The sequence below is a fragment of the Hyla sarda genome, chromosome 3 (assembly GCF_029499605.1).
Source record: "Hyla sarda isolate aHylSar1 chromosome 3, aHylSar1.hap1, whole genome shotgun sequence".
In the NCBI taxonomy this organism is placed as follows: domain Eukaryota; kingdom Metazoa; phylum Chordata; class Amphibia; order Anura; family Hylidae; genus Hyla; species Hyla sarda.
Window position 1 is genome coordinate 64,422,973 of NC_079191.1, and position 23,464 is coordinate 64,446,436.

A 23,464-nucleotide genomic window follows, 5' to 3' on the forward strand; every position below is an offset into this window, starting at 1 on the left:
TAATGTTATGGAGCAGATTTGACAAGTGGGGACGGACATTAAATAGGAGGATAGATGTAAAATGAGGGGTGGGACATAAAAGTGAGATTTAAACCATTTGTTTATTACCTGTAGGGGGGGTGGGGGGACACACATGTGAAGAACACACAAATGTTATGCACATTTTGATCTTTATCGCATTCTGGTCAAGTACCCCTGTACTGCTAACAATGAGCTACAGAGCTGCCCTATATTAAGAAATGTCACCCTGCAGTCATCAAGCATATATCTTTATAAGGGTTTATCAAGGACTAGTAAAGCAGGGATGATTTCTTAAAAAAACAGCACCACACCTATTCTCCAGCTGTGTGTGGTATTACAACTTGGCTCCACTAACTTCAAAGGAACTGAGCTGTCATACCACACACAACCTGGGGACAGGGGTGGGGCAGTTTTCGGAAGAAATCAGCTCCTCTTCTCTACTCCTGGATAAACCCTTTTCTCTTTACCTCCAGGTCTCGCTCTTTAGCACTCAGTTCATCTTTCTGCTTCTTAATTCCATTTAAATGCTCCCTGAGCTTCTCCTCATAATGTTTCTTATGACGCTTGCAGTTCTCCACTTCCTGGTCCACTTTGTGAAGATCTTCCTGAAAATGAAAAAATTAGTTTTTTTTTAACTTGCAGGCTTTGGTTATGGTCATAGGCACAACTCTGTATGCACCATCTCTTTTCATGGGGAGGTACAAGTAGCCTGGCTCTTACAGTGTACCTGTCATTATTTTAACATATCCTAGTAACCCGTCACAGATCAACTTTTAACATGGTGACTGGTTGCTATCTGTCCGAGACAAAAATAAGACTTATTTTTGTCCCAAACAGATAGGTAAATCTGGGCCTTTGTCTTTATGTGAAGTAACACCAGTACCTGGCCACACACAACCAAAACCACATTCTCGTGCAGTGGCCAATGGCTGCACAATTTATCAGTAAAAGTAGATTTTTTTTTTAATACTTACTGTAAAATGTCTATCTCTGATCTTATGCTGCTTGCCACTAGGAGGCTGACACTAGGCAAAGGACAAAAGGAAGTCTGCTCCTCCTGGCAGGATAGGACAGTAGGACAAACCGACCGAAAAGAGAAAAAAGTCAGAACCGAACCCAGACAAAAAGGACTGACCAAAAACCGCCACGAACAGGCGGACAAACCTGGCTGGCCACAAAAGAACCAAAACCAATGGGCGGGTGCTGCGTCCCTCTATAGAAGTTCTGAGAAAGATTTTACAGTAAGTATGAAAAAATCTGCTTTTCTTGATCGCTTCATTGGGGGACATAGGAACCATGGGACGTCCTAAAGCAGTCCTTGGGGAGGGAACAAACAGCATCCAAGCCAGAACGAACTCAGGCTGAACCACTGCCTGTAAAACCTTGCAGCCCAGACCCACGTCAGAGAATGTAAAGGTATGAACACAGTAGAACTTAGAGAAGGTGTGCAAGGACGACCAGGTAGCCACCTTGCAAACTAGCATAGCTGAAGCCTTGTGGCTGACCACCCAGGAGGCCCCCACCGCACGAGTGGAGTGAGCAGTCACATGGAAGGGGGAACCTTCCCTTTATAGCGATAGGCCTCCGAAATGGCGGACCGAATCCACTGGGACATAGTCGTCTTAGAGGCCTGGAGGACAAGAGGTTAGGAGAACGGGCCTTGCACCAGCAGAAATAGGCCCGCCAAGTACAGTGGTAAATCTTAGCGGACAAGGGCTTCCGAGCACGAAGCATGCTCCGGATGACCCGGGTAGAGAAACCCAGAGCCCTCAAAACCGAGGTTTCAACCGCCACACCATCAAACACAGTGGAAGTAAATTGGGGTAGAAGAGGGGACCTTGAGTGAGCAGGTAGGAGTGGTCCGGAAGACTGAAGAGAACTTCTACCACAAGAGGAACCACGTCCGTATACCACCCACGATGAGGCCAATCCGGCACTCCCAGAATGGCAGAGATGCCCTCCCTCTTGATTTTCCAGATGACCCTGGGAAGCAGAGGGAAGAGGTGGGGGAGAGAGAAGGGGGTCCAAGGAACCACCAGAGCATCCACTGCTAACGCTAAGGTGTCCTGGGTAAGCACAGGGACCGTCTTGTTCCGGCGGGGCGCAAACAAATCCACTTCCGGAATCCCCCATTGACGGCATTTTAGAGCGAAGACCTCCAGGTGGAGGGACCACTCTCGGGGATCTGCTGTGGAGCGACTGAGAAAGTCCGCCTCCCAATTGTCCATGTGAAAAACGATAATCCAGCTCTTAGAACAAAGGAAAAATTGTAGATAAAACTTAATGTTTATTCGTGCACATTAAAAAAGGTTCTCTGTAAAAACGGAGTGTGACACTCAGTAAACGTGGGAGTGAAACACTGACGCACCCGCCTGCCTCAGAGAGCCGGAACTGATGTATCACCTTCAGGATTTCGTGTGAGGTACTCAGGTGAGTACCACACATGATGTCCTGAAGGTGGTATGTCAGTTCTGGCTCTCTGAGGAGGGCGGGCAAATCCACGGTGGGGTTTGATGGTATGTGCATTGTGTATTTAACCCCCCCAGTGTGGATGGCATCATTGCCATGACTAAGAGCTTAGGCTCGAAACGAGTTTCACTCCCACGTTTTCCTGAGTGACATGTAACTCTCCGTTTTAATGGAGAACCTTTTTTAATGTGCACGATTAAACGTTCAGTTTTAGCTACAATTTTTCCTTTGTTCTCGGAGCTGGATTATCGTTTTTTATCTACCTTGTATCTGTGGTTCCATGCATCCGGACAACATATACTATGCCTGATGCTGTATGACAATGCAGTGAGCTGATCTAGGACTTTACTGCCGAAAGGAAGACTTCCTATGTGAATCTTGACGCCCGGTAGCCGAAGTTACTCTTGCCGCCCGGTAGCCTCAGAAATAATCTCGTCGAGACGTTTGCCGAAGAGAAGGGAGCCGCAACAAGGTTGCCTGAGGCAAAGGCCACACAACGGGCTGACTACAGAGATGCCGAGCAGAGGAATTCCCAGACATTGGAGAGTTGCTATGCTAAATCCGCCAGGTCTCCTGGGGATGAGCCAGCCAGAATACCCTGGCGCAGTTGAGAAGCCCAAACAGACAGTGCTTTGGACACCCAGGTAGAGGCGAAAGCCGGCAACAGAGCCAAACCGGCCAATTCATATGCAAATTTGGTCAAATTTTCTATGTGCTTGTCAGAGGGGTCCTTGAAAGAAACCGCGTCTTCAAGCGGTAGGGCAGAAGATTTGGACAACTGCGACACCGTAGGTGGAGAGGTCCATTTGGCGACCTGGTCCTGTGGAAAGGGAAAGAAAGCTCAAAGCTTCTTGCCCCTTTGGAAGTGTTTTTCCGCGTGCTTACACGTCGCCTCCAGCAGCTGGTCAAATTACGCATGGGAACTGAAGACCTTGGGGGAACGACGAGCGCGGCGGAAGGACACTTCAGGAGCCATGTCGGAAGTTCCTGGATCCTGTAAGTGAAAGGTGTCGACAGCAAATACCAGACTATCCACCATGTCCGACATATGGGACACTTCATCTGAGTCAGAGGGTGGAGCCGAATCTTAGTACACCAGCTCTCCAGGGGACCGGAAGCGCACCATGGGGTCCTGGGAGCAGGGTGAGGTAGACTGGGAGTGGGGGCACAGGGACAGAGAACGGACTCTAGGAGACCAGTCGCGGCGGCGCCTGGAGGAGGAGGAGATGGAGCGGCGGCGGGAGTACACCGCCTGAGCTGAGGACTCAGGAGAAGAATCCGAAGATAGGCGACCTGGACGGCCGCAGAGAAGGGCGGGCGGGGGAACCCATTGTAGCCTCCCTAGAAGATGGGCACAAGGAGGACCGCGCCAAGGCAGAAGTCTCCTCCTGGGAGACCCTGGCCCAAGTCAGATATAGACCGGGAGAGAGAGGAAACCCACAGCGGAGTGGGGTCAGACACCGCATGCTCCGGTGGACCATCCTGAATGGTAGTCCGAGAAGGACTAGGCAGCAAGACTGTACAGGCAGGACAGGAGGGCTCAGTAGAGCAGTCTGGCATTTTGGTTCTGCAACCTGAACAGGAATAGTAGGTGACCAGGGCAGTGGCCGCTTGCCAAGAAGGGGGGAGGGGGGGGGGGGGGGGTCAAGTCTAGGGTCGGACATTAAAGGCACAAGTAAATCAAACAGCCGAGACAGACAAGGAGCGAGCTCACTCAGATTCCTGTGTCCCGAGAGAAGCAGACTCTGAGGGAAGGCAGCCGGAGCAGACCGCAGCGTGTCCTGTGTCCCGAAGAAGCAGACTTTGAGGGGAGGCAGCTGGAGCAAATGGCAGTGTGTCCTGTGACCCAAGAGCTCTGAGGAGAGGCAGCTGGAGCAGACAGCAAGTGCGTGGAGCCAGCAAACGAGGAGAGGAGGGAGGGGGCCCTCCCAAGTGACGTCACCACCCAGCAGAACAGGCCAGACCCATAGGAGTGGTTAGAACCTCTGACCACTGACCGAATGCTAACCAGCCATAGGGGAGAGACGGAAGGGGGGAGGAGAAACATAACCCCTGGAGGAGGAGAAATTATAGGCCAGGGGCAGGGAGGGAGGCGGAGTGTCCGACCTCCGGGTGCTGCTAAAAGGTGGGGGGAGCTAAACGGAGGAGCAGGCCAAGGCCACAGGCTAAATTTACGAGCTACCCGCTGGCCGAGGCACCACTCTGGATACACTGAGGAGGACCGCTCTGCTCGAAGATGCTTGCAGCATGCACAGAGATGAGACCGCTGGCACAGATAACGGAAGTCTGCCGCAGTCCCCTGCGCAGAAGTTTTCCTGCTGACGTGCAACAGTCACAAGGACTGACGCAAGGGAAGCCGCACCGGAGCTGTGTGACAGCTGCGAGGGCTGCTCCAGAGAACAGAGGGAGAGACTGCTGGTAAGAACAGCACCGCCCCATTAAACCCCACAGCCCATATACCAGACAGGAGGGGCATGAAGATAGGGGAGCCTGCACTGAAAGAGACCGCCCCCCAACCCCAGAAAATAAAAATAAACAGCTCATACCCTACAGAAGGGACAGAGAGGGGCTGCGGGGGAGGTGGATATACTCACCCACATGGATCATACTCACCTGAGGAGTCTTCGACCAGCTGAACGCCACATGCATCATGCCAGACTACCATAGCAGGCGAGCAGAGGCAAATGGGGGACCCAGACCCAGGGTACACCACCAGGCGCTGTTGTTGGCAAGGGGGGGTTTAACTGTCCATACTCTACGAACAGTGCCCCTAGCTCGCTAACGGGGGATCAGGAAGCGCCATGCTCCTGTTGCCCCAACCTAGAGAAAATCAAGGAAAAAACTAACTAAACTAAACAGATAAACTAGGAAAAAAACAAAAGTAAGAAGACCAGTTCTGGAGAGCTCCAGACATGTATCTGCCTTCTACTGATACTAAGCTAAAACTGATTAGCTCAGAGCCAGGGGGTGGGAATATCCTGCCGGGAAGAGCAGACTTCCTTTTGTCCTTTGTCTAGTGTCAGCCTCCTAGTGGCAAGCAGCATATACTATCCTGTGTCCCCCACTGAAGTGATCGAGAAATTTGTATGGCTTTTGGCTACCACATAACACCATGGATTTGGTCTTAAGTGGCTTCACGCTTATGCCGCCAGTTGAAAACATTTATTGAAGTTTAAGTTACACTCAACAGTAAATCTGCCTTCAGTAAGCTTGTAAGTGCCCCACAATGGTGGTTGCAGGCAGATATTTCTGTGCGACAGGCTCTGGGAGGAAAGGCAGGGTAGAGTGGCATGTCCCCAGAAGAGAACAGAACAGCCTAGGCTGAACTGTTACCATCAATGACAAGAACAACAGCGTACTCTGCCACGTACTCGACGCTTTGTATCCAACAAACCAAGTGAGTGAGCTAGGCTCAAGGTGGCAGAGACCTTAAACCCACCCACACTGAACAGTCATAAGAAGGTGGTTCTGTTAACTGAGTATTAGCCAAGTAGCTGTATTAGCCAGCTCAGAACCCAATGAAGTGAATGCGAGCTGAGCTGCAGTAACCTACCACAGCCATTACACCATAAACAGAGCCATTCAATATGTAGTGAAGATATTAAAGGGGTATTACAGAATTTTTTTTTTTTATTCGACTATGCTACAGGGGCTGTAAAATTAGTGAAGTTCATAATATAGTGTCTGTCCCTGTGTGTGATGGTTTTCTCACAATTCTTCTGTGATTTTTCACCCCACTACTTATTTTTACCAGCATACAAAATGACTGTTGTCTCGGATTTTCCCCAGCTTGTAATGCGTCCGAGACCTGACTCACTAGTCAGCTGATGACAGGGAGCCTGTCTTCTTCAATGTGTGGAGGGATCAATCTGCAACTAATGCAACAGCTGGAGGCACCCTGATTGAAAACCACAGGTCTTTTGTTTCAATGGGTGGGGTGGCTGATGTGTGGGAGAGAGGAAAATGGAATTGTGGGATTTGTAGTCAAAATAAGAAAAGTCAAACAGGAAATACAAGTTCACAAAAAGCTAGCCACAGTGTTGGTGATTTCACAACATAGCCATTTAGGCCCAAGACAAGCGTAGATCCTCCCTAAGCATGTCCATTACTGTCTGCCAGGTACGTACTAAAATCTCCTTATGGTGGAGAACCCCTTTAAAGGCTTGTCCTGAAGATAGGCCATCAGTAAATTACCAGAAAACATCTAACTTATTTAATTGTAAATAAAACAGGTATAACCTAAAATGTTATAAGATGTTTATGGCAAAAACATGAAATTGTAATAAATAATGCCTAACACACCTTCACTGGTTCAGCAACTTCAGATACAGAGTTAATCCTGGTTTTGATGTCTTCATACTGACGCTCACACTCCAAGAACATAGACTTATTTTCCTCCATATCCAGTTTGGCCTTCTCCATTTTCTCTTTAACATCTTCAATTCTCTTCTTGTTTTCTTGCACTTCAGCCTCCTGTAACAAATGGCACGTACAAAATTAAAGAGAAATATCAGATTCTGCCAACATCTACTACTGTGAGAGTGTCTGCTACCTCAATCTTTTCTCTATTAAGTGTACAGCTGATCTATAAGCTGGGGAGGTTACCTATACCATTATTCCATGTTTAATCGGTTAACGACCGAGGACGTGTATACTCGTCGTTAACGGGGTATGGTGTGGGCTCCCGACTCGATCCCGCATCATACCGGCCGGCCTTCAGCTGATTCTTGTAGCTGAGTGCCGGCGTTAAAAGCAGACATGAGTCGATCGCCATGGGTGGCTATTAACTCTTTAGATCGCTGCTGTCAAAGCTGACAGCGGCGTATAAAAGGTACCTTCAACAGCTCCCTGGTGGTTCAATGGGGTGGATTTTGGTGCATGGAGCTATAATTTTTTTTAAAGTAGTAAAATAAAGAAAACCTATATAAATCGGGTATCATTGTAACCGTATAGACAAACAGGATAAATATATGGGCCGACATTTATCATTGTCTTTAGACTTTTTTGTGTCTAGAAAAGGCGCAAAAAAGGCGCAAGCAGGGTTTATTTGCGCCTTTTGGTTTACACATTTCTGCTGATTTTGAGTTATAATCCACTGATTTTGGCAATACACATGATATGAAAGAATTTTATGCACTGCGCCTCTTTGTGAAAAGGTGCAAGAAAGGCGCAAAGCCACTGAAAAAAACTACACCAGCCCAGACTTAGCTTACATTTTTGGTGTAGGTGAAGAGAGAAATTTCAGAAAATGTGACCTGCACAAAATATATCAAATGCACTGTGACCATTTAATAAATTTGGTGCTCCTACACATTACCAGCACACAAAAAAAAGGTGCAGAAAAAAGTAGAATTTTGGACTTACCGTAAATTCTCTTTCTCAGAGCTTCTATTGGGGGGACACAGGACCATGGGTATATGCTGCTTGCCACTAGGAGGCTGACACTAGGCAAAAAACAAAAGGCTGGCTCCTCCCAGCAGGATATACCCGCCTCCTGGCTCTGAGAAACTCAGTTTTAGTCCCAAAACAGAAGGAAAGCAACCTAGAAAAACCAGTCAAACACAACACCCAGAAAAGGGAAAACCGACCAAAAAGGGAGAACACCCCCGCCCCGGAAGGGCAGAAAACAGCTGGCCGCAAACAAAGCAATGAATGGGTGCTGTGTCCCCCAATAGAAGCTCCGAGAAAGAGAATTTATGGTAAGTCCAAAATTCTACTTTTCTGGAGCGCTTCATTGGGGGACATAGGACCATGGGACGTCCAAAAGCAGTCCCTGGGTAGGGCAAACCAACCCCGACAGAAGAAAGCTCAGGCGGGATCTTGAACTGCCACCTGTAAAACCTTGCGGCCCAGGCCTGTGTCGGAGGACGCAAAAGTATGCACCCTGTAAAACTTGGTAAAGGTATGCAGGGACGATGACCAAGTCGCAGCCTTGCAAACCTGCAGGGCCGAGGCCCGTGGCAGACCGCCCAGGTGGCCCACACCGCACGGGTGGAATGAGGAAGGGAGGCACCTGACCCTTACAGTGGTACACCTCGGAAATGGCGGAACAAATCCACTGGGAGATCGTGGACTTTGAGGCCGGGAGTCCCCTACGCCGAAAGGAGGTGACCGACAAATAGGTCCGCACCGCCCGGACAAATCCAGCTTACGAAGCCGGCGCTCTCTCGGACGAGAGGCGGATGGACAGAAGGAGGGCAACACGATGTCCTGGTTCAGGTGGAAGAGAGACACCACCTTAGGCTGGAAAGAGGGCAACAGGCGAAGAACCACCGTGTCCTGGTGAATTACCAGAAGGGGGGGTTATGAGAGGGCGGCTAATTCCGAGATGCGGCGAAGGGATGTGACCGCGACCAGAAAGGCCACCTTCCAAGAGGGGAAACAGAGAAACCAGAGCAAGAGGCTCAAATGGAGCGCCCTGAAGGGCATCCAAAACAAGGTTAAGGTCCCAAGGCGCAGTGGGGAACCGAAGAGGAGGGGCCTCGTGGGCCACACCCTGCAAAAAAGGTGCGAACATGAGGGTTAGACGCCAGATGACGCTGGGAAAGGACCGACAGGGCCGAAACCTGCCCCTTAAGAGAATTGATGGCAAGGTGCGTCTCCAGTCCAGACTGTAAGAAGGACAGGAGATTCGGCAGAGAGAAGGAGGTGGGAGAAAGGGAACGGGCATCACACCAGCGGAAACAAGCCCGCCAGGTGCGGTGGTAAATCCTGGTGGACGATGGTTTACGGGCACGGAGCATAGTCCGGATAACACGGGAGGAAAAATCCCCAGCCCTCAAAACCGCGGTTTCAACCGCCACACCGACAAACGCAGCGGAAGTGAATTGGGGTGGCAGAGGGGTCCTTGGGAGAGAAGGTTGGGACCGTCTGGAAGACGGAAGGGAACGTCTGCAATGAGGCTGACAACGTCTGCATACCACACGTGACGGGGCCAGTCCGGAGCCATGAGAACAGCCGAGACCCCCCTCCGCCTTGAGCATCCGGATGACCCGGGGAAGAAGCGGAAGAGGTGGGAAGAGGTAGCGAAGAGCGAAAGAGGTCCATGGAACCATCAGGGCATCCACTGCGAGCGCCAGGGGATCCCGTGACCTGGATACAAAGAAAGGGACTTTCCTGTTCCAATGAGACGCAAACAGGTCTATGTCCGGAGTTCACACCGACGGCATATCTGATTGAAGACCACCAGGTGGAGAGACCATTCGCCCGGATCCGCGGTGGTGCGACTTAAGAAGTCGGCCTCCCAGTTTTCGTTGCCGGGAATGTGTTCGGCCGAGAGGGCCGGAACCTGAAGTTCCGCCCACGTGAGGATCTTCGTGACCTCCCCCATGGCCGCCGAGCTGCGGGTGCCCCCCTGGCGATTGATGAGCATAGGGACAGCGAACCTGAGGAAGTGCTGGTGGGCCGGAAAGAAAGGGATGTAAGCATCTCAGATGTCCACGGAGGAGAGGAACTCCCCTTGATCCATTGAAGCGACAACAGACCTCAGAGACTCCATCCGAAAGTGCCTGAGGCGCACGTGTCGGTTCAGGAGTTTGAGGTCGAGGATCGGGCGAACCGAGCCGTCCTTCTTGGGGACCACAAAGAGGTTCGAGTAGAACCCCGAGAAGTGGTCCTGAGGAGGGCAAGGAGCAATCACGCCCAGGGAAAGGAGAGTGCGGCCACCTGAAAAGCTGCAGCAAGAGCTGGGAACCGAGGAGGGCTGGACCGGAAAAAATGATACCGGGGCATAGAAGCGAGCTCTATGCGATAACCCTGAGAAACAACCTCCTGAACCCAAGCATCCTGGACATGAGCTAGCCAAACGTCTGAAAAAAGGGTCAGGCGACCCCCCACCCGAGGAGAAGACTCGGATGGGGGCGCACCCTCATGCCGTGGGGGGCTTTCGGGTCCCCGACTTGGGAGGGGGGCGGTTAGAACGAGGGCCCGACTTCCAGGAGGGCCGAGCCTTGAAGGACGGAGCCCTCTTCTCCTGAGAGGCCAGGGGCCTATCTGTACAGCCTGAGTAACGGAAAGGGCGAAAAGAAGAAGTTCTCTGCCGCGGACCTGAACGGCGCGGCCGATTTTGAGGTAAGCCTCCGAAATGATCTCGTCGAGGCGCTTTCCGAACAACCGAGATCCCTGAAACGGGAGTTCAGTGAGAGAACGCTTAGAGGCCACATCGGCATTCCAAGCCTTAAGCCACATGGAGTGCCTGAGGGCCACCAAGTTGCCTGAGGCCAAGGCCAAGCGTGCCGACTCCAAGGAAGCCCAGCAGAGGTAGTCACCAGCATGGGCAATTTGCTGCGCCAACGCCGCCATATCGCTGGAGGAAGTCCCCGCCAAGATGCCGTGGCGTAGCTCATCTGCCCAAATTGACAGGGCTTTGGACACCCAGGTGGAGGCAAAGGACAGGGATAAGACCGAGCCCGCCGCCTCGAAGGCGAATTTCGCTAGGTTCTCAAAACGCTTGTCCGTTGGGCCCTTAAAAGGAAGCCGCATCAGCTAGCGGCAAGGTAGTCTATTTAGACAGCCTAGACACAGGGGGGATCCACCGTAGGGGGAGAAGACCACTTGGCAACTAGCTCCTGCGGGAAGGGAAAAAGAGCTTGAAGCTTCTGAGACCCAGAGAAGCGCCTATCCGGATGTTTTCAGGCCGCTTCCAACAACTCATCGAATTATGCGTGGTGGCTGAAAACCTGGGGGGTCCAAGGAGCTTGGCAAAAAGAGACTTCAGGGGCAGCCCCAGAAGTTCCCTGGTCTTGCAGGTGGAAGGTGTCCCTGACCACCGACACCAGGCTCTCCACCATATCTGACCGTGCCGCAGCTCACCAGGAGACTGGGAGCGCTCTGGAGGAGTCATGGAGCGAGGGGAGGGGGACCGGGAGCGGACCCCAGGCGACCGAGAGTGGCGACGCATGGAGGAGGTGGAATGAGAACGGGAACTCCGATGGGAAGGTCCCGGGCGGCCCGACTCGGGGGAGGACTCCGAGGAAGGGCGCCCCGAACTGATGCGGGAGGGCTGAGGGGGAGGGTGGGAGCCACTCGCCATCGGCTCCCTGACAGAAGAGCACGAAGAGGATAGCCCCAATGCGGACACAACCTCCCGGGAATCCCTGGCCAAGTCAGAGATGGACTGGGAGAGGGAGGCGACCCATTCGGAGGAACTGCCTGGCAATTTGGCCTTACAGCCTGAGCAGGCATAGTAAGTAACCAGTGCAGTAGCATGAGGGACCTCCATACTTACCCAGAGGGACCTGCATACTCACCCAGGCATCTTCGACCAGCTAACCAGCTATAGCCACCTGCCTTTAGCCGCCATGGCGAACAGGGGCGAATGGGGGACCCGGACCATAGGTACACCGCCTGGCGCTGGTTGCTGGCGAGGAGGGGTTAACGGCCCATCCATGATGCACCATGTCCCTAGCTCGCATGTGGGGGATCAGGCAGCGTCATGCTCCTGTCGCCCCACGCTAGATAAAACAAAAAAGGGAGAGAAAGTCTAAACCGTACCTGAGACTAGGAAAAAAACAAAAGAATTAAGAACAGGTCTGGAGAGCTCCAGACCTGCGTCTAGCCTCCTCTGACACTAAGCTAAAACGGAGTTGCTCAGAGCCAGGAGGCTGGTAATATCCTGCCGGGAGGAGCCAGCCTTCTTTTGTTTTTTGCCTAGTGTCAGCCTCCTTGTGGAAATCAGCATATACCCATGGTCCCGTGTCCCCCAACAAAGCACTCGAGAAATGCTTTATTTACACCTACAATCATAAATGCTGGCCATGGTGTCATTTTTACCGAAAAGTGCACTGCCAGGACTCGCAAGCCCCCAAAAGTAACAAAATGTTGTTGTTTTTTTCAATTTTGCCACACAAATTTTCTGGGTTTGCCGTAATTTTTGTGGTTTAATGATTCATGTCATTACAAAATACAATTGGAGGCACAAAAAAATCCCTCATATTCTGAGGGTGCAAAATTGAAAGTGTTATGATTTTTAGAAGCATGTAAGGAATAAATGAAGGTGCAAACACGGATAAACCTGTGGTCCTTAAGGGGTTAAAAACAAAACCAATAAGAGGGAATTTTGCTACTGTTTTGTACATTCACAATGGTTTTTGGCGCTGTATGAGGGCCTGCTTTTGTGGTACAAGTTATAGATTTTATTGGCACCATATTGAAATATAGAGTTTGTAGTCAATTTTTTAGGGAAGCAATTCTAATGCGTGTTTTTATTTAAATTTTACAAGCATACAGCATTATTCTCCCTCTGTATTGCAATGTATTATGCCTGCCAGTGTGCAGCTGACAGTACAAGGTTGGTAGAAACTTCCTTAGGCCTGGCTGTCATGGTTCCCCAGGATTATGTCACTGGGGTGCCAATATGGGACAGACTATGGACTGCTGCATCCAAGCTAAAGGACATCTGTACTGCATGCATTTTACAGGTTCCTGTGTCCGGGCTGCAAAAAGAAACAAAATTAACTTTAACTCCCCTTCCTACGTTCCCCCGTTGCTACGGTATCGGCCTCACGGTTCTCCGCTGCGGTACTCTTGCTGCTTCCTGAGGATGGTAACATCACAGAGCCGTCAGCGTATCACTGGCCGCAGCGATGTCCCACCTCGGCCGGTGATAGGCTGAGCGCACTGTCATGTAAGGAGCAGGCCAGAGCTCCGTACATGAAAGTGCGCTCAGCCTATCACCGGCCTAGGTGGGACATCGCTGCAGCCGGTGATACGCTGACGGCTCTGTGACGTTACCGTCCACCGGAAGCAGCAAGAGTACCGCAGTGGAGGACCATGAGGCCTGTACCGGAGCAATGGGGGATTGTAGGAAGGTGAGTTAAAGTTTATTTTGTTTATTTTTGCAGCCCGGGCACAGGAACCTGTAAAATGCATGCAGTACAGATGTCCTTTAAGTAGCCAAGTGAGTTTGGAGTCATCTGCAATAAGTTGTTACAGCTGACAAGCGCTTATGGTAAAGTGTGGATCCTCCCTTTATCAAGTCAAAAGCAACTCTAAGCTCACAAGCAAAAGACAGGTTTTCTCTCTCAAATATACAGGGGTTAAGACAATAGATGTTAAGAAACCCCACTAAGATGGGCCATAAATTGTCCAGCTATAGGAATATAGACTAAATAGATAAGGATGAGAAAAACAGGGGGAGGGAGGGGGGAGCAGGGGAGAGACTGATAATTAAGCAGGACAACTAAGTGAGATGCAAAAGAGAACACAATCCAGCACAGGTTAACACACACACACACACATATATATATATATATATATATATATATATATATATATATATGCATACACACACACACAAACTCTTTAATATGGATCCTTTTGAGCGTCTGAGCTAAAACAAAGTTTTTCTGGCTTAATAAAGAGTTATTCCTTACAAATCAGATAAATTAAAAAAGAGTCATGAAAAACATACCAATGTAGATATGTCAATGGATGGCTGTTCCTCCACATTCTCCAATTCTGTTATTCGAGCATTTGCTTCCCTAACCTGTACCTACATAGGGACAAAAAAAGAAACACCAAACAGAATAGTCACAAAAGCGGATAAATTCATAGAACACAAGACTAAACACTCAGATCTTGGGCATATCTTTAAAGGAAAACGGTCAGATATTTTCTCCCGCACTATCCACAGTACTGGTGGATAGTGCGGGAGACGCTGATTAAAATGAGCCCTACCTTGCCCGGATCCGCCTGGCCGTTCGCCCGCAATTGTAGTTTTATTCTATGTGTATATCTTGCTGTAACTGGCACGGGCGGTGCTTCTGCAGCTAACTGGCACTGACGTCAGCGCCGCTTATGAATATTCATCAATGGAATATTCATCACCGTCCACTGTAAATGGGCACCGCCCTGCATCCCCGATTCTTAAGGACTCAGGGCATACCTGTACTCCCTTGTCCAGTTTAACAGGTTTAAACCGTTCTCACCGGCAGAGAAGGGGTTAAATCCGGTGGGTCCGGGTTGCAACGGGCAGCCAGGACCCACAACTAATGCTGGGAACGGCCGATCGGGCCGATGCCTGGCAATAACCCTTTAGACGCCGCGATCAAAGTTGATCGCGGAGTCTAAAGCAAAAGTAAAAGAATCCTGGCGGCTCAGCGGAGATGATCGGGACTATTGCAGCAAAAAACGCGATGTCCCGATCAGCTTACCTGCGCAGCCGGCTACAGCAGCAGATACACTCATCAGTGCTTTGCAATGGCATAACACTGATCAGTGTATGCAAAAAAAAAAAAAAGTATGGATTTTTATTTTTTATAAAAGTTCATTGACCCCTTCCCTATTAAAAGTTTAAATCACCCCCCCTTTTCCCATTTAAAAAAATAATGTAATAAAGAATAAAAATAAACGTATGTGGTACCGCCATGTGCGTAAATGTCCGAACTATTAAAATATAAGGTTAGCTAAACCACACTGTTGATAGCGTACACGTAAAAAAAAAAAAATACCAAAATCCAAAATTGTGCATTTTTGGTCACTTCATATACCATAAAAATATTATTAAAAAGTGATCAAAAAGTACCATCAAAACAAAAATGGTACTGATAAAAACTACAGATGACTGTGCAAAAAAAATTAGCCCTCATACCGCCCTGTGCACGGAAAAAGGAGATTTTTGTTTACTTACCGTAAAATCTCTTTCTCGGAGGATCCATTGGAGGACACAGACCGTGGGTGTATGCTGCTGTCTCTAGGAGGTGTGACACTATGGTAATAAAAAAAAAAAGTCAGCTCCTCCCAGCAGGATATACCCGCCTTCAGGCTCTGAGCTAATCAGTTTAAGTTCCAGAGCAATAGTAGGAGACCAACAGGTCAAAGAACCCCAAAACTGTCCGAGAACCAGAAGAAAAAAACATAACTGAACACACCCTCGGACAGAGAACCAAAGGAAACCCCCAAAAAGGGCGGGAGCTGTGTCCCCCAATGGATCCTCCGAGAAAGAGATTTTACGGTAAGTAAACAAAAATCTCCTTTTCTCTATTGGCTCCATTGGGGGACACAGACCGTGGGACGTACCAAAGCCGTCCCTTGGGTGGGCAGATAAGCAGTCAGGCAGGCGGCCGAACCACTGCCGCCTGCTACACTTTACGACCCAGACTAGCATCCGCCGATGCGAAGGTATGAACTCGGTAGAACCTCGAGAAAGTGTGCAAAAATGACCAGGTAGCCGCTTTGCAAATCTGCGAGGCTGAGGCTCTATTCTGGAGAGCCCAGGATGCCCCAACAGAACGGGTAGAATGAGCCACAACCCTGAAAAGAGGAATCTTCCCCATACAGCGATAGGCTTCGAAATGGCGGAACGAATCCATCGAGAAATGGTGGCCCTGAAAGCAGGTTGTCCCTTACGACGACCTTCCGTAAGGACGAAAAAGGAATCACACTGACGAAACGAAGAAGTGATGGAGATATAAGACCGAACAGCCCGAACTACATCCAGGTTGTGTAGTAAGCGCTCCTTAGGATGAGAAGGAGAAGGACAAAAAGACAGGAGGACAATGTCCTCATTGAGATGAAGGGCCGAAACCACCTTAGGCAAAAAGGAAGGATCTGGCCGGAAAACAACCTTGTCCTGGTGGATCACCAGAAATGGAGAATGGCAGGAGAGAGCTGCCAATTCAGACACCCTCCGGATGGAGGTGATAGCAACTTTCCAAGAAAGGAGGCGGAGAGACACCTCTCTAAGGGGCTCAAAGGGTTCACCCTTGAGGGCACTCAGAACCAAGTTCAAGTCCCAAGGGGGGGGAGGGCTACCGATAAGGAGGAACAGCATGTGGCACTCCTTGAAGGAAGGTCCGGACATGAGAATTAGAAGCCAGGGGCCGCTGGAAAAGAATAGCAAGGGCCAAAACCTGACCTTTAAAGGAACTGAGAGACAACCCTAGTTCCAACCCCGACTGCAAAAAAGGAGAGAAGACGGGGAACCGAGAAGGTCACCGGGGAGAAGTCTTGAGCTTCATACCAACGAAAATAAGACCGCTAAGTACGGTGGTAAATTCTTGCAGAGGAGGGCTTACGAGCCCTGAGCATGGTGTGAATGACTTGGGAAGAGAACCTGCGGGCCCTCAAAACCGCGGTCTCAACCGCCACGCCGTCAAATGCAGCGACTGTAAATTGGGGTGGCAAAGAGGACCCTGAGAGAGCAGGTCAGGACAGAGCGGAAGGCGCAGTGGAGCGTCGTCCAGGAGCCTGACTATGTTGGCGTACCACGACCTTCGGGGCCAATCTGGAGGTACCAGAATGGCGGGGACGCCCTCTGTTTGGAGCTTCCTCAGAACCCTGGGAAGGAGAGGAAGGGGAGGGAACAGATAGGGTAGGGCAAACCCTGCCCAAGGAATCACTAGGGCGTCCACGGCCAGAGCCTGAGGGTCCTGGGACTTGGACACAAAAGGAAGGATCTTCCGATTGTGCTGGGACGCGAAGAGGTCCACGTCCGGAATGCCCCAGAGGTTGCAGAGTTGCGCGAAGACCTCTGGATGTAGAGACCACTCGCCGGGGTCGGGTGAGGACCGACTGAGGAAGTCCGCTTCCCAGTTGAGCACTCACGGAATGTGAATAGCTGAAATGGCCGGAACCTTGCATTCCGCCCAGATGAGAATCTTGGTCACCTCGGCCATGGCTGCCGAGCTGCAAATGCCGCCTTGTCGATTTATGTACGCCACGGTCGTGGCGTTGTCGACTGGACGCGGACAGGAAGGGACTGAAGCCGGGACTCCCAATGAAGACAAAGAACAATCGGCTGTAATACCAATATGTTTATCGGAATAAGGGTCCAGGAGACCAGAGTCCCTGAACCGTCCAATCCCTGAACACGCTGCCCCAGCCCGACAGGCTGGAATCCGTTGTAACTACCTGCCAGTGAAGGGGAAGAAATGACCTCCCTTGGAGAAGAAGGGGGGAGCGGAGCCACCAGAGAAGACTGACTGACCCTGCGAGGGAGAACAATCCGACGATCGAAGGACAGAGGAGACCTGTCCCATTGAGAGAGAATCACCAGTTGAAGGGGGCGGTAATAAAACTGGGCAAAGGGTACGGCCTCCATAGTTGCCACCATCCGACCCAGGACTTCCATGCAAGTGCGGATGGGGACTGAGACCTGGGTTCCGAGGGGAGCAGACCCCCGACAGAAGCGCCAGACGTTTGTCCGGCGGGAGGCAAATTCGGGCAGAGGCTGCGTCGAAGCGAAATCCCAAGAAGGTTAGAGACTGGGTAGGACAGAGGACTGACTTGTCCCGGTTGACCATCCACCCTAAGCGATCCAGAGTGTGGAGAGTGACGTCCACATTTTCCAGATTCTGGACTCTGGTTGGAGCCTTGATGAGAAGGTCGTCCAGGTAGGGTATCACCAAGACTCCCCTCGACCGTACAGGCCCATCACTGGCACAAGGATCTTGGTAAAGACCTGAGGAGCCGTGGCCAGACCGAAGGGGAGGGCTACGAATTGAAAATGCCCCTCCGGAACCGCAAAGTGGAGGTACCGATGATGGCATGGAAATATTGGCACATGGAGGTAGGCATCCTTGATGTCCACCAATGAAAGAAACTCCCCTTGTTCCAGGGACGCCACCACCGAACGGAGAGATTCCATTCGGAAGTGTCGGATGAGAAGATGACGGTTGAGACGCTTGAGGTCTAGGATTGGTCGGACAGAACAGTCCTTCTTGGGAACCACAAAAAGATTGGAATAGAAACCCCGGAACCGTTCCCCTGGAGGAACGGGAACGATAACCCCCTGGAGAAGCAGAGACTGGAGAGCCTCTCGAAATTGCTTCGCCAGAGAAGGCGACCGGGGGACCCGGGATCGAAAAAAGCGATCCCTCGGAAGGGAGGCGAATTCGATTCGGTAACCATTGGACACCACGTCCCTGACTCAAGAGTCCTGAATGTGTGAGGTCCAGACGTCTCGAAAAAGTAAGAGACGACCTCCCACCCGAGAAAAAAAACGCGGGTTGGGGCCTCACTTCATGCAGACGTGGGTTTGCTTGCGGTTGCCTGATTTGGGTGCAAAACGGCCAGACAGGTTGGAGTTTGACTTCCAAGACAGGCGCGCCCGGAACGAGGGAGCCTTCTTGTCCTGCGAAGGCGTCTGTCTGGACCCTTTGCTGGAGCCAAAGGCCTGAAAGGACCGAAAGGAAGAGGACTTCCTTTGGGAAGTAGGGCGAGCCTTATTTTGAGGCAACAAGGAACTCTTACCTCCCGTCGCCTCAGAGATAATCTCATCAAGGCGCTTGCCAAAAAGATGGCCACCCGTAAAAGGAAGCTCAGTGAGAGACCTTTTGGAAGCGTCATCCGCATTCCAAGCTTTAAGCCACATAGAGCGGCGGAGAGCCGCTAGGTGACCCACAGCAAAGGCAGAACAATGGGCTACTGCATGGAAGCTGCACACAGGAAGTCCCCAGCTTTAGGAAATTGGAGAGCCAGAGCAGATAGATCCTCTGGGGGGGGGGATCCCGCTAAGATATCCTGATAGAGCTTTTAGCACCACTCCGACAGGGCCTTGGACACCCATGTCGAGGCGAAGATGGGAAGAAGAGAACAGCCAGCTGCTTCAGAGGCAAACTTCGCTAAGGATTCTACCTTCTTGTCCGTGGTATCCTTGAAGGCAGCGGCATCTGCCAGTGGCAGTGTAGTCTCCTTAGAGATCCGGGAGATTGGTGGATCCACTGAGGGAGGGGAAACCACATTAGTGACAAAGTCCTTGTCAAATGGATAACGTTCTTGAATCGTCTTGATTCCCGGGAACCTCTTGTCTGGATGTTTCCATGCAGATTCCAGAATGTCGTCAAAGTCAGCGTGGGAGCTGATCCTTTGCGGTGCTGGCTTAGCACGATGAAAGGATACTCCTGGAGTGACATCCGAAGATCCTGGGTCCTCTATATGAAAGGTGTCTCTTATGGCTCAGATGCCGGCTCGGAAGCCTTGTCCGCCAGTTCACCAGGAGAATGTGAACGAGTAGAGGAAGTCGACGTTTGTGCCCAGATGACAGGAGGGGGGGGGGGACCCACGAGGGGAACGCCCACATCTATCTGAAGATTCAATGGAAGAGTCAGACGTGGCACCCCTAGTACGCTTGTGAGAGCGTGAAGTATGTGGAGACGAGGAGTGGGCCCTCTCAGAGGCCCTGCGCAAGGACGACCCCTTCAAGGCGGACACCACTTCCCGGGAGGCCTCAGCCACCGAACGGGAGACTTGGGTCAAGTCAGCCATATACTGGGTCAGGGAAGAGACCCAGGCTGGTGGAGCGGCTGAATCCACCAGAACCGAAAGGGCATCAGGGGGTACCGAGGGGTCTGGGGGAGCAGTGGAGCAGGCAGGGCAAGTGGGCTCAGTAGAGCCAGACATCTTGGTATTACAGTGCTTACAGACAAAATAAGTCACTGACATTCCAGGTTTCTGTTTAGAGGGATGAACAGCTCTGGGTACGGACATAATGAGAAAAGAGACAGGAACTTTCTCACCCTAGTCTGTGTCTCCTGCAGCTGCAGTGAGGAGAACTCGGCTCCGTGCAGCTAGAGAGTAAGAAACAGGCCAGCCAATAGGGAGAGAGGGGTGTGCCTGAAGCAGAGGCACTAACTAATTGGCCCCTTCTAACTGAAAATCGCGCTGATTGGAGGCTACTTCGCGCCTCTGAAGAGCTCCGACAGCCCTGTGGGCAGAGCTATAGACTGCCGAGAAGAAGCTGTAATGGCGCCCGCTCCTTGTCCCGAGTGCACGTCAGCCGCATATGCGCTCGGGAAAATAGAGCGGGCGGCCTATACGCCGGCAGAGACTGCCGGAGAAAGTGAAAGTAATCCGGCGCTGAGAGCGCCCGGCCCGTACCAGCGCCGCGGCTGTCAGACGCATATAAGGCGCTGCCGGAGAAATGAAAGTAAGCCGGCGCTGAGAGCGCCCGGCCCGTACCAGTGCCGCGGCTGACAGCCGCATATAAGGCGCTGTGGACATAGTCGCAAGAAACACACGCACACACACACATACAGTGAAGTGCCCAATGTAAAACATAGATTACATGCCCCCTGAAATGCCACTGCTTCCTAGAAAAAAAGTCCGGCCCCTGTATAAGCCAGCCCCATAACCTGAAAGGTGGGCCAAAAACAGGGGTCTCCAGAGATTGAAAGTCCGTACCTAAGGAGAAAAGGGAGGAAAGTACTTACCTCAGTCAGAAAAACTTACCTAATGGAGTCTTCAGTGAAGTCTTCAGTCAGCTTTAGTTACCTGCATCAAGCATGGCTGCTATGCGCGAGCGAGGCGAGCAGGGAAATAGGGGGACCCGGACCCATGAGGTACCAACCCAGGCGCTGACCGTTGGCGAGAGGGGGTGAACAGCGCATATACGCAATGTCTGTGCCCCCTTACTCGCAATGGGGAAACAGGGAACCGGAGTCCTTGAGTCCCCACCTGAAAACAGAAAAGAAAAAGACACTAAGCTTAAACTGATTAGCTCAGGGCCTGAAGGCGGGTATATCCTGCTGGGAGGAGCCGACTTTTTTTTTTATTACCATAGTGTCACACCTCCTAGAGACAGCAGCATACACCCACAGTCTGTGTCCCCCAATGGAGCCGATAGAGAAAAAAAAGTTATAGGGGTCAGAAGATGCCAATTTTAAACATACTAATTTTGGTGCATGTAGTTTATAATTAAAAAATATTAAGTATTAAAATTAAATTAAAACCTATATAAATTGGGTATCCTTGTAACCATATGGACCTACAGAATAAAGATAAGTTATCACTTTTACCGAAAAGTGCACTGCACAGAAACGGTCCCCAAATGTTACAAAATGGTGTTTTTTTATTTCACCGCACAAAATTTTTTTGGGGGGGTTTCGCCGCAGGTTATATTATAAAATAAGTGATGTCATTACAAAGTACAATTGGTGATGCATACACCAAGCCCTTATATGGGTCTGTAGGTGCAAAATTGAAAGTGTTAAGATTTTTTGAAGGGAAGGAGGAACAAACGAAAATGCAAAAACGAAAATTTGCTCAGTCCTTAAAGGAGTAGTCCAGTGGTGAACCCAGTGGTGAACAACTTATCCCCTATCCTAAGGATAGGGGATAAGTTTGAGATCGCGGGGGGTCCGACCGCTGGAGCCCCCTGCGATCTCCTGTACGGAGCCCCGACAGCCCACGGGAAGGGGGCGTGTCGACCTCCACACGAAGCGGCGGCCGACACGCCCCCTCAATACAACTCTATGGCAGAGCCGAAGCGCTGCCTTCGGCAATCTTCGGCTCTGCCATAGAGATGTATTGAGACACCCGCTATCTGGCCGAAGAGCCTGGCCCCCGTACAGAGAGATCGCAGGGGGCCCCAGCGTTCGGACCCCCCGCGATCTCAAACTTATCCCCTATCCTTAGGATAGGGGATAAGTTTTTTTACCACTGGACTACCCCTTTAAGGTGAAAATAGGCTGAGTCCCTAAGGTATTAAACATATTTTTTTTTATATTTGATGCATCTTGTATAATTAGTAAACTTCCTAATTTATTCCATTTAAAAATAAAAATATATAATATTTATATATTTTTTTGCCCGCAAAATGACGGCTATTAGGGGGCTCACTTGCGGTCCAGCCGTCATTCAGTGTCTCACGCGTACATAGGAAATGCGGGCGGGACCTAATCTCATCACAGCACTTGCTTTTTGCCCAGTCAATCAAGCAGGCGAAAGTAAGCACTGTGTGCAGCCAATTGCGGCAGATCCGCTCTGAACCCCCTCCTCTCTGTGTTACACATACAGAGAGAAGGGGATGGAGAAGCAGCCTGTAGTGATTGGCTGCATCTTCTCCCCATCAGCACTGCATAGAAGAGAGAGGGCAGAAATTTTCCCCATCAGTGCAGCATACAAGAGAGAGGGCAGAAGTTCTCCCCATCAGCATAGCATAGAAGAGAAGGAAGAAGTCCTCCCCATCAGTGCAGCATAGAAGAGAGGGAAGAAGTTCTCCCCATCAGCGTAGAATAGAAGAGAAGAAAGAAGTTCTCCCCATCAGTGCAGCATAGAAGAGAGGGAAGAAGTTCTCCCCATCAGTGCAGCATAGAAGAGAGAGGGCAGAAGTTCTACCCATCAGCGCAGAGAGGGCTTTATTTCCCCCCCGGCAGCACAGCAAGAGAGAGGGCAGAAGTTCTCATTGGCAGCGCAGCATAGAAGAGAGTGAGGGAGGAAGTTCTCCCCGGCAGCGCAGCATAAAAGAGAGAGGGCAGAAGTTCTCCCCAGCAGCGCAGCATAGAAGACAGAAGTTCTCCCCATCAATGCAGCATAGAAGAGAGAGGGCTTTATTTCCCCCCGGCAGCGCAGCATAGAAAAGAGAGGGCGTAAGTTCTCCCAGGCAGCGCAGCATAGAAGAGAGGGCAGAAGTTCTTCTCGGTTGAGCTTCAGATAACCAGAAGTGCCAGAGCTCACAGACAGTAAGACGAAAATAAAAAGGTAGAACATTTCAATGTAACAAAAATAAAGACAGGGGAGGGGTTTTCAGTGTGGGGGGATGAAGAGGGTAGTTCTTAAAGAGAGATACTCATTTAAAGAAAAAAGTAGTAGCAAAATTGGTAGGATGAAAGAAAACAGGAAATTGCAGAAGACAAAAAGGAAATAGGACTTCATTTCTGCCACTGACTGATTTTACAGTAGTGTATGAACATACCCACTGCTGAAGTTTTCATAACTTACCTGTATTCTCTTCTTTGTCTCATGATGTTGGCGGAGTAAGCTGTCATTTTTCCTGACTTCCCCGTCTATGGTGCGCACTCGCTGCTGGATAGTGGAAAACTGACCCACAATGTCATTTACCTCTCTCTCCAGGTGACTGCAGAAAACAAGAATATATTCATGTCAGTTGACATCCATCCTCCTAAATGTTCCAAAGCTGCAGGCACGTTATAAGTCTATTCACACACAGCAGAATAGCTGCAGAAATTACCCCCTCATTTTGCCCTCCCAAGATGCAGTTTTTGCGGCGTTTCTTCAGAAAGTGGGGTTTAGTCTT

At 50.6% G+C, this 23,464-nt stretch overlaps 1 protein-coding gene across 4 annotated transcripts in view; it reads right to left on the reverse strand.

Moving 5' to 3' along the window:
• SMC6 (structural maintenance of chromosomes 6) overlaps positions 1-23,464 on the reverse strand; it is a 141,859-nt gene that overhangs the window by 24,406 nt on the left and 93,989 nt on the right. For all 4 annotated transcript variants that reach the window (XM_056564246.1, XM_056564247.1, XM_056564243.1 and 1 more), the window contains exons 18-21: positions 23,149-23,284; positions 13,901-13,981; positions 6,793-6,963; positions 489-626 (exon numbers count right to left, since the gene is read on the reverse strand). In XM_056564246.1, coding sequence (XP_056420221.1) covers positions 489-626; positions 6,793-6,963; positions 13,901-13,981; positions 23,149-23,284 — 526 coding nt within the window. The remainder of the gene's footprint in view (positions 1-488; positions 627-6,792; positions 6,964-13,900; positions 13,982-23,148; positions 23,285-23,464) is intronic.